This window comes from Mus caroli, chromosome 9 (assembly GCF_900094665.2).
Source record: "Mus caroli chromosome 9, CAROLI_EIJ_v1.1, whole genome shotgun sequence".
Classification (NCBI taxonomy): Eukaryota; Metazoa; Chordata; class Mammalia; order Rodentia; family Muridae; genus Mus; species Mus caroli.
The window spans coordinates 50,381,809-50,393,644 of record NC_034578.1 but is presented as its reverse complement, the minus strand read 5'-3'; the positions used below and the strand labels follow the sequence as shown (position 1 = coordinate 50,393,644).

At 45.2% G+C, this 11,836-nt stretch overlaps 1 protein-coding gene across 1 annotated transcript in view; it reads left to right on the top strand.

The window, feature by feature from the left end:
* Positions 1-3,593: 3,593 nt before the first annotated feature.
* The window catches only part of Acat1 (acetyl-CoA acetyltransferase 1), a 28,565-nt gene continuing 20,322 nt past the window's right edge, over positions 3,594-11,836 (top strand). The window contains exon 1 of the mRNA XM_021172668.2: positions 3,594-3,744. Coding sequence (XP_021028327.1) covers positions 3,682-3,744 — 63 coding nt within the window. The 5' untranslated portion in view covers positions 3,594-3,681. The remainder of the gene's footprint in view (positions 3,745-11,836) is intronic.

Below are 11,836 nucleotides of genomic sequence, written 5' to 3'. Positions count from 1 at the left end.
GAAAAAACCAAAAAAAAAAAATCAGTTCATTCCTTAAAACAGAAGTATGGTATGTTGTAACACTTGTAATGTCCCAGCACTTGGGAAGTGGAAGCTGGAGAATCATGAGCTCAGAGTCGTCCTTGGCTATATAAAGAGTTGGAAACCAGCTTAGACTACAAGATGATGAAAACAAAGGTAAAGGGCTGGCAGGGTGGCTCAGTGGGTAAAGGCATTTGTTGTGAAGCTTGGTGACCGGTATTCAGTCCTCACAGCCTGTGTAAAAGAGGGGAAGAGAATCCACCCCACACAGTTATCATCTGACTCCACAGATGCTCTGCAGCACATGTGTCACAAAGGCTAACCACTGACTCCACAGATGCTATGCAGCACGTGTGTCAGAAAGGCTAACCATAATATAAACTTGGTTGGTTTTGGAAAATGGCATTTATGGGTAGAAGACCTCTCTGTTTGTATATAAAGTCACTACTAAAGACTCTAAAGGTAACACCTCTCACCAAACAACAGAATCCTGGTATGCTCTAGTGTGCTAGACTAAGATGTTAATAATCTATTTGTTTTTGTGAGACATAGATTTCTACATAGTCCTGGCTGTTCTAGAACCCACTATGTGCACTCACTCTGCCTCCTGAGGGCTGGGATAAAATTTGTGTGCTACAACATTTGCTTAAGGTTTGTTTTTTGTTTTTTGTTTTTGTTTTTTCACAAAATTTTGAGGGGCTTGTGACCGAGCAGTTAAGAGCATTTTCTGCCTTTTCATAGGTTTGAGTCTCAGCATCCAACTGGTGGCTCACAACTTTATGTAACTCCAGTTTCCAGGGTCCCTTTTCTTCCTCTGTGCCCCCAGGCGTACATTTGGAGGATAGATATGCATGCAGGCAAAAACACTCATACATAACTTCTTCTTCTTCTTCTTTTTTTTTTTTTAAATCACAGAGCTCTCAAATAATGGTGAGCTTCAAGGTCTTAGATAAATAGCAATATCAGAATCACAAAAGATCAGGGCAGAAATTAAATGGAGAAGCTTGACACGCTTAGATTTCCCAGTATGGCAGAGCCTGAAGCAGTAATAATATCACTGCAAGGTCAAAGCTAGCCTGGTCTACAGTGAGTTCCAGGCCAATTAGGGCCTTGAGACAAAACCTTGTCTCAGAAAAAAAACCAATCCCCCCCCCAAAAAAAATCTAATGAGTGGAAACAAAGAACCAATACAATAGCTTCTTGAAAAAAAAGAAATAAACAAGAAATAAACCTCCAGCTGAATTAGCCAAAAGATAAAAAAAACAAATAAAATTAGAGCAGAAAATATTACAATAAACATTAGCGTCTCAACCACTTTGAAACCTTATATTCCATCAAATTAGAAAATCTAGAAAAAATAAATTTATAGACAACTATGGCCTGTTAAAACTAAAAAGGGCAAACATAACAATGAGATTGAGGTAGTAAGTAAGATGATTTTTGTGTCTGAGTAGCTGTGGCTGTCCTGGAACTCTAATCAACCTGCCTTTGCCTCCCAAATGCTGTGATTAAAGGTGTTCACCACCATGCCCAGCACAGATGGCTCAGTGGGTGAAGGAGCTTGCTACCAATCCTGTACCCTGAGTTTGATCCCAGGGCCCTATGTTATGAAGAGAGAGCGCCTACTCCAGCAAGTGTTCTGATCTCCACAGCATGAATGTTTTTAGCCAACTGTGGGACATTCATCCCTTCTTTGACAATTACATTCCCAAACAAACAGAAAAGCCAAAACTACAGCAACAAAACAAATCCATGTTGAAGATGTGTAGGCTTCTTATAGAAGCCCATCCCAAAGCTTTGGCAATCACCCAAGGCATTTTGATATAGTGAGTATCTTAATGAAGAAGGCACACCATGCAAGGAAATGGTAGGCTTCATAGTGAAGAGATAGCTTAGTATAATATTTGCCTGGATTATATGAAGACCTGGGTTCAATACCCACCTCTATTGCCAGCAATCTAAAGGTGGACATTGGAGGAGTATAACTTCAAGGTCATCTTTGTCCACCTAGTGGGATTGAACGCATCCTAGGCTACATGAGACTCTAACTTGAAAAACAAAACAAAATGAGTGGGGCTTATGGCTCAGCAGTTAAAAATACTATCAGCTCTTAGAAAGGACCTGGGTTCAGCTCTCAGAACACAACAGACAGTTCCCAACTACCTAGAACTTCAGTTTCAGGAGTTTTGACTCCCTCTACTGTCCTCTTCAGGCACCTGTATGCACTTGGTGCAGATACACAAAGATGCATATACACATACACACATTTTACCCCAAAAGGGTCTGGGAAGATGACTCAGTGTGCAAAGTGTTTGCATCACAAGAAAGCGTTTAGAGCATCACCCATGTAAAGAGCTAGGTGTGGTGGCCCTTGATTGTAGTCCCAGTTCTATGGATGGGTGGATGGGGTTGAAAGAGAAGGAGCAGAGATGGTGGCTTATTAGCCAGCCATTCTAGTGCAAGGAGAGATAGACCCTGTCTCACAAAACAAACAAACAAAAACAAAACAAAAAACACCAAACAAAAAGCGGCAGAGAGTCTCAGAGGGAGTTCTGAGGTTTACCCTTGGCCTACACAGGAATTACAATTACATGAAACAAGTCGACTTGAAGTAAATTGTTCAATTTGTATGTTGTGCCTTTTGTTTTACATCAAGGTAAATTAATGTTACAAGCAGAAAGATCTGCTATCCCCAAGTGAAGATTCAAAGTCAGCAAATGGCCTGGCATAGTGCTTTTAATACCAGAAGTAGGGAGGCAAAGACAGAAAGATCTCTGTGAGTTCAAGACCATTCTGGTCTACATAGTGAATTCCAGGATAGCCAGAGCTACACAGTGGGACCCTATCTAAAAACTAACCAAACAAAACCTAAGCAAAACAATCCTCCAACTAACCTTAGCAATGGGTTACACAAATAGGAGAATTATCATTTAATATCAGTTAATGCATAGAGGGTTTTTGTTTCGTTTTAATTTTTTGGAGACAGGGTCTCCGTTTGTAGTTTTAGTTGTTCGGGGACTCGCTATGTGGACCAGGCTGGCCTCGAATTCATAGAGATCCCCCTGCCTCTTTCCTGAGTGTATGCCACCACACCCATCCTGCAGGGAGTTTCTTTGAAACTTGATGTAATCTTATTATTACTCAGTGAAGTTTAGATAGTAATATGTATTTTACTTAGCATCCTACAGAAAAACAACTTCAACATTCTTTTAACGTAAGAAATTGGTTTATTTGTATTATAAATGAATATAATGGGAACTGTTGGATACATTTACCAACATCCTTTGTCTGGGTAATACAGTCACTTGATCAGGCACAGAAACGTGAATGGAAAGTCTCGGACTGCACAAAAACTACAAGCATCAGGAGGCGGAAACAACTGGCATCAACAGGTTAAAAGCGGTTTAGCGTGCACCAGCTAGGTGTCAAGCCACGTGGTCATTAGTCCATTTTTTGTCCAGGAGAGCCTCCGCTCAGTCCTCCGGCCAAGCGCCAGGACCCGCCCCCTGGCTACGGGCCAATCGCCGCCAAGCGCAGCGATCTTGGACTGCTATTGGAGGAGAGGGTCGGGGCGGTGCCCGCCACTACGTAGCAAGCTCTGCGGTGGGGAAGTGGAGGCCGCGGCGCGTCTCTCTGCCCTTGACAGCCTTTCGCGTCTCCATGGCTGCCCTGGTGGCTCTGCACGGCGTGGTCCGCAGGCCTCTGTTTCGCGGGCTGCTGCAGGTGAGCAGGGTCGATTCCGGGGGTGGGCTGGGATCGGGGTGCCCACCAGCCGCCCGCGGGCCACAGCGCTCAGCACAAGCGCCTCGGGGATCGAGTGCCTGCGCCGTCGTGTGTCCGTCCACCTGTCAGTCTGTGCTACTGTCACGCTCCGCACCGGCTGTGCAGCAAAGCTTGGGCCTGACCAGGCGCGATCCCAGGCTGCAGAGAGCTGAGTCTCTCTGCAGGCCCAGGAGTTTCTAAGACGTTTAAAGCAGACTTGTGACCTTGTGATTTCCTTTTCCTTGTTTTTTTGTTTGTTTGATTGGTTTGGGTTTTGGGTTTTGGTTTTGTATTTTGTTCCACTGGTTTTTCTATGGAACCCTTGCTGCCCTTACTCTCTCTCTCTCTCTCTCTCTCTCTCTCTCTCTCTCTCTCTCTCTCTCTCTCTCTCTCTCTCAAGACCAGGCTGGCCTCAAACTCATTGGCCTTCCTCCCCCTGCAGAGCTCTGGAATTAAAGGCATGAACAACCACCTGGCTAATCATTGGTTTAATTAATTGTCTTAATCAAGACTCAGGCACTATATGGCAATCAGAAGATTGTCTTAAAACTAACAAGATGGCTACTGAGACAGTACAAGAAATAATTTTTATTTGAAGTGAGTACCTCGCTTCTGATTGTTGTGTTCGGCGAACACTTTGTACTTTCCAAAGGTGACATTCTAGACTGTGTCGGTCAGTCTTTAAGAGTCTGGAGTTAGGTTTACGTGGCTTTTGTTTCTGAGATAATCAGGATTCGCCGAATCGGGTAGTTCTGGCAATAGGAGCTGAAAGAGAGCATTGCTGTGCAAGAGATTGTGAAAGAATAATTCAGGGCCCGAGGCTTGGAGCTGGAAGCTGAGGGCAAACAAACTTTAAAATGAATCTTACTTGAGTTGCTGCTGGGGCAAGAGGAGCTTGAGATCAAGGGTTTCAACCCACGTGGGCAATTTGGAGATACTCAGTCTCAGAAAGATAAAAAAACAATAATAAGTACTGGGTGACTGCAGTAGTAGGAAAGCTAGAGGGATAGTTTGTTTTCTCATCTGGAGATGGGTAGAACCTCGTTCGTAAAATAAGTGTTCCCAAAAAAGGCTCGTGTGCCTTTTTCCTTCTGACCCTTCCTTCTCCTCCCCTCCCTTCTCTTGCCTCTCTCCCCGCCCCAGCCCCACTCTTCTTCCCCCCCCCCCCACTATTACTATTACTCTCTTTCTTGTGGTTTTGCTATCTAGGCCATCTGACTTTGAACTCCTCACTCCCCTTACCTCAGCCTCTGGATTATCTGGAATTGAAAGAGCAGCCATCATGCCCAGAGGAGTTCTGGATCAGTTAGTAAGTTTCGCTAGGATGGCTGGAGAGATTTCCGTGAAATTAGGTTAACTGGGATTCTGGATAACATGCTTGGGTGAATTAATTAGATAAGCCAGGTAGTCACCGTGTGTAAACAGAAGTGTGCAGAGCCGGCTTCGTCTACACTGAAGGTTTTATTACCAAGTGCAAATTATCTCCTGCATGAGAAAAGTGAGTCCGAACTGGTGTAGCGGAGTCCATCCAAATGTAATCCTGCATCGAAGAAGCTGAGGCAGGAGGATTGTGATTTGAGGCTACCCTGGGCAGTATAGTGAAAGATTGTCTCAGAACAGGGCAGCCAGAATAAAATTGATATATAGAAATTGATATAGAATTTGGGTCTGGAGGAGGGATTTCTGTACACTATCAAATGTAATTTAATGATCAATGAATCCCCTGTCCTCTTTGTCCTAGATTTGGGGCCTTCTCTATCTTTCTATCTTCTTCTTCTCTGGGTCCCAATGACCTAAATCTGTCTCTTCCCAGCATTTATTTATTTATTTATTTATTTATTTATTTATTTATTTATTTATTTTGGTTTTGGGAGACAGAGTTTCTCTGTGTAGTCCTGGCTGTCCTGGAACTCACTTTGTAGACCAGGCTGGCCTCGAACTCAAGCATTTATTTTTATACTGTCTAGTTGCCCGTGTTCTGGGCTCTTTTTACCACCTGTAGGTTATGTAGCCCATCTCCCCTTTATGTTGGGTATTCCTCTACTCTAAGATGGTCTCCAGAATACATGCTCTTTTTGCCTCTTCATCATGAATTCTGGAATTAACAGTCAGGTGCTTGGGACTGAATCCAAGTTCTCGAGCCCAGTTCACCTTTTTGAACTCTAGAAATGAATTTTTTTTTCTTTTTTGTGGCTTCTCTGAGACAGGGTTTCTCTGTATAGCCCTGACTGTCCTGGAACTCACTTTGTAGACCAGGCTAGCCTCGAACTCAGAAATCTGCCTGCCTCTGCCTCCCGAGTGTAGAAATTAATTATTGCATGTCACTTGAATTAAATTAAACAGTAATTTATATAACCATAGAAATCTTTCAAAGAAGAAGTTTTAATAATCTGTGCCATATTGTAGAATGGGAATTGACCTTTCACCCACTGTGTGGGCTCTTTAACCTTTGCTTTCAAGTACACACAAGCCTCTCTGTAGTCAACAAATCTTTATGGGACTTTATCCTGTTATCTGTCTGTCTGTCTGTCTTTTTTTTTTTTTTTTCAGACTGGGTTTCTCTTTGTAGCCTTGACCTGGAATTCGCACTGTAGACCAGGCTAGCCTCAAACTTTGATATTGACCTCCTTCTGAGTGCTGGAACTAAAGGCGTACACCCCCACCACCCAGCTGTCTGTGTTTTTCACACAAGTCTTGTGTAGCCCATGCTGGCCTTGGATTCCTGATCCTTTGCCTCCACATCCCATGTACTGAGATGCTCTGAATGCCTGGCATGTTGGGCAGGGTTTTACAGTTGTTTTAGCATACAGGATTGACCTGTGCTTCTTTTTCCCCTGTCTCCAGTTATACCTATACCTACAAAGGAGACAGACTTGACCAGTGAAGTAATTGATGACTGCCCAATGAGAGATGCAGTGTTTGGGAGGAGCAGTGCCTCAGGTTCCTGAAGTCTGTTATATTTTTTTTTTTGGGGGGGGGGCGGTTTCGAGACAGGGTTTCTCTGTATAGCCCTGGCTGTCCTGGAACTCACTTTGTAGACCAGGCTAGCCTCAAACTCAGAAATCCGCCTGCCTCTGCCTCCCGAGTGCTGGGATTAAAGGCGTACACCAATAAGGTAGAAATTAGAGGCCCTAGAGGACTTGAAAGCCCTCCCCCTTCCCTGGCTTTGTGACTTCAGATGCTGGGTCTGCAGGGCTTTAGATGCCTGTTGGTGAAAGGAGACCAGCAGTAGCCATGGGCGCTCTTGACTTTAAGGTATTCCAGATCCTGTGTTTACCCTCCTGGACCTCCTAAAAGTAGCCATACTCACCATTGCCAGCCCCCACCCCCCACCTTCTATACTTGCCTGCTACATTCAGCTCTTTATGCTGTGGCGAGAGCTTTCTTAGGAAAGTGGCTGGGATTGCATGGGCAGAATCCAGATCTTCCCATGTCTGCAGCTACTTCTGCAGCCTTAGGTCATGGGCTTGCTTACTTCTGCTTGTCACTTTTTTACCCAGCATACTGGCTGGTTTTGTGTCAACTTTACACAAGCTGAAGTCATCAAAGAGAAAGGAGCCTTGGGTGAGAAAATTCCTTCATGAGATATTTTCTCAATTACCAACTGATGGAGAGGGTCCAGCCCCTTATGGGTGGTGCCATCCTTGGGCTGGTAGTCCTGGGTTCTATAAGAAAGCAGACTGGGAAGCCTGGGGGAGCAAGCCAGTAAGCAGCACCCCTCCATGGCCTGTGCATCAGCTCTTGCCTCCAGGTTCCTACCCTGTGTGAGTTCCTGACCTGACTTCCTTTAGGGGTGAACAGCCGTGCAGAAGTGTAAGCCCAGTAAACTGTTTCTTCCTCAACTCATGATGTTTCATTGCAGCAACAGAAACCCTAAGACACCCAAGAAGTAACATCAGAGCCTCAGCAAGCATTCCCCTACTGAGCTCTGCTCTCAGCCCTGCCTTGTCCTCTCTTGTTACAATGGGCTGGCCATTCCCTGTGCCTCAAACGCCTAGTTCTCCCTAAGGCTGACTCTGCTTTTCAGCCCCATGGCCATCCCAGAGGCTTTTTTGACCATGTAAGATAGATAGGCAGCAGCTACTCTGGGCTTCTTGTTTGCTGCTTTCTTAAAGTGTTACTGGGAATCTGTTTTTTCAGCCTTGTTAGTAAACATCAGACTTTGTTCTCATACATGTTTAGCACCTGCTACCCTCACTGAGATAAGTAAACAATATCTTGTCATTTATTCTTCAGGTTTTTGATGTTGGGATTTGTCTGTGAAAAAATAGCCACAGTCCCGACGTCAGGGCGATTGCTTTGTGTTTGGGGGAGGGGTGACCGATGATAATGCTGTTCAGTTCATACATCCAAGAGGGAAAAGTTACTCTGAAGGAGGAACTGATGCTGTCAACATAAGTAAGAAATCAAAAATAGAGGTCAGATTTGTTACATATGATCTAGAAATGGGGTCTGACTACCTCAGGCTATCCTAGAACTTGCTATAGAGTCCAGGCTGTCCTTGAACTCAGGAGTCTCCTGCCTGTGCTTCCCTGATGTTTCCTGAATTACAGGTGTGTGCCATCATGCTTGTTAGCCCAACTTGAAATAAAGTAATTAAAGGAAACCCTGTAGGGTTTGTCATTTGAGCTCAGTGAGTGAAAGTGACCACCTTGGTTCAGATTCCTGAACTTCCATTAAAAGCTGGATGTGGTGACCACCTCTGTAATCCCTGTGCTCCTGTAATGACATGGGAGATGAAGGTAGGAGAATTGCCTGCCAGAGGCAGGAGCAAGAGGAAAGTAAAACTTAAGTAAGTGACTTAAATGTATGTCACGATAAATGCATCTCTCTTTCTCTCTCTCTCTCTCTCTCTCTCTCTCTCTCTCTCTCTCTCTCATGTATGAACACGCGTGCGCGCGCACACACACAAAATAGGTTTTTAATTAAAAACAAAAGTTGCACATGATGACACACCTTTAATCTCAGGACTCAGGAGGCAGAAACACTGTAGGTTTGAGTCTAACCTGGTCTACATAGTCGCGTTTCAGTACAGTCAGGGGAACAAAGTGAGATCCTGTCACAAACAAACAAAACAAAACAAAACAAAAACCCCAGTGGAGTTAGCCTACAAAATTTGCTTTGAAATACTCAATAAAAACAGGTGCATATATCCCATAGAGGAAAGGAGAATGCAGCGTAGCAGAGGTTGAACAAAAACATTTTAGTTAAACATCTGTTTTCTCAAATATATTCATAGTTTAACCTTTTTTGATTGTTTGTGAGTTTCACATCACACACCGCAGTCCCACTCATCTCCTGTTCTCTCATGTCTGCACCTCATCCTTGCAAACCTCCCTCCAAAATAACACACGTGCGCACGCACACACACACACACACACACACACACACACACACACACAAATAACAACAAAACAAAGCATAGAAAACATCTCATCATAGAAGCTGTAGGGTATCAGTGTGTCCCACAGGCTGTCCCTCTGCCTACACACCCTCATTTGGAAATGTTCATTGCAGTGAATCATTGATCTGGTTTGAGATCTCTGGCTTCTGTCTGTTGTTGCCCTGTGTCATGGAGATCCTGCAGCTTTGGAAATGCAGGACTGGCCCTTTTACATGTCCCAACCTTTAGCAAATGATATATGTTTTGGGGTGGGCCAACTCAGAGCCCTGAATCTGGGCAGAGCTGGTCAGCTCATTGGCTTTCCTTTATCTGCACACCAGGGCAAGCTCTTTAGCACTGGTCTGGATAGGCCACGCAGTGCCACCATCAGCAGGAGGCAGGATCAGCTCTCTTGCTCTCACCCTTGGGTCCAGCTCACCCACACCCCCAACACCAGGGCCGGCTCCATTGTGCAGCCAGGGCGAGGTGCAGGGCCCACTCTCCCGAGTGCGCTGCTGGTGAGAGATGGGGTAGGTTCTGCAGACTACAGCATCCAGTGAGGGGCAGGACCAGTTATGCGCAGCCCATGGACATCCATAGGGTCCCTGGCAACTGTCCCAACCAGGACAGCCCATGTTCTCTAGTGATAATCTGAGTCATGGACATCGATGCCAACCCTGCCTAGCCACAGACTCAGACATGTCTCTCAGAAGCAACTCGGGCTGGGCTGGGACTTCACCATGGCCCCAGTTGGTGGGGCTGGCCACTCACACAGGCTCCTCCTCTCCACACTCGACTTTGCTGTCCCATCTCTCTTTGCAATGCTCAAGCTGCTCCACTTCTGTTTCTCTTCCCATCTGACTACCACACACTTACACATTATGTTGGTTCCCGCTGCAGGATGCCCACAAGGCTGGCAGGCCCCTGGGTGACATCCTTCATCCATGCTGTGTGGTGTGGAAACGAGCTGGCGTCTGTGGCCATGTGCTGGGGGGCAGGTCTGTGGGTGTCATGGTAGTCTGCAGGTCTCTGTCTGTGCTGCCTGGATTTGATTTGATTTGATTTGATTTTTATGAGTCCTAGATATAAGACAGCTTTGGCCACCAATCCAGGCACTGAGCTAGGATGCACAAAGGACCGCCATCTGCTCTGCCCTGACTGATACAAGAACAGCATCACCATGCATTTTGCCCATCGCTGGGGGGCAGGATGACGGTGTGGATGGGTGGATGGACGATTGATAAATAAATCAATCTTTTAAAAGTATAGATACTAATAGTACTAGTATATCTGTTCGATTCCATAAAGGCATACCATTGTTTTCTGTTACATACCCAGGATGGTGATTAGAGCCACATACATGCCTGGATAAAAATCCATACCTATTACTATATGTGAGTATGTTTCATAAAAAATAGCTTTGCATGTGCATACGGGCAACCACCGATAATACCGGGCTTCTTTCATGTGCAGGCAATAAATTTCTTATCCCAGCATTGATAACCAGAGTAGTCTGGATCTCACAGGGATCCAGACTACCATGCAATTTCCGAATCGTTTATTTGCTTTTGTTCCAGACAGTATTGACCTTGTTCAGAGCCAACAGTGATAAAGTGGCAAAGATAACAGGAAGCAAGAACAAGGAGACATTGCAGGGCATGGGAGATGCCAGAGTTCACTTCATGTGGGCTGTGTGTCCAGTTACATGTTCTAGGCTAGAGCTGTTGAAGAGCGTTTATGTGCTTATGGAAAGATCCAGAAGGAAGAGAGAAAGGAGATAGGAGAGGGTGTATATGGCATGAGAGCCACAGTGGACACACAGGGACTCTTCAGTGACGATGAGCCTGACATCTGCAAGACTGCTGGCTGAGTAGAGGGACACAGCCCTGCTTTTCAGCAGCTATGGGAATTATTCTGGGGTAGTACTGGGATTAGACCCAGGGACTTGGATATACTAAGCACACACACTGCCACTAAGCTACATCATCCATTCAGAAAGAGAAATGTTTGAAGAGATGTAATAGACAAATTCTTGGACATTCATAGACAGGAAATAGGCACAGCTAGCCTTGCTAGGCCCTAAGTAGAAAATGACTCACCAAGGACTCTCCTGGCTCTGGCAGTGTGCCACTTCCTGTTTCTTGAGTATGTTTTTGCTATACCTTTCATTCTCTACTAATTTGTGGCTTCTCTCTCTGGCTCCCCCGCCCCCATCATGATTCCGCTGAAGTACCCATTGTCAACTGACCCAGGCTCTCAGGGTGCCAACCAGGTTAAGTCTAGTCTATTCTTGGTGCCACCAACTCTAGTTAGAGCTGTCTTATGGAGTTGTCTTATGGTAGCAAGGACTGGCATATTTATCATGTCAGAATTTTTATTCAGAGTTCTATTGCAGACAGTGTGAGAGTAGACAAGCAGCTTACGTATAAACAGTAGCATGACTTTTATCTATGTGGAAGGCATGGTTGGGGAGCACAGCCACTGAACACATGCACTTGGGCCTTAGATGTGTTTATGGTCATGGCTGAGTGCACTGTCTGAAGCTCAGGAGAGTAAGAACAGTGTGTATCTTCTTAATTTAATGACAGTCTTTTTTTCTTTTCAAGACAGGGTTTCTCTGTGTAGCCCTGGCTGTCCTGAAACTCACTCTGTAGACCAGGCTGGCCTCGA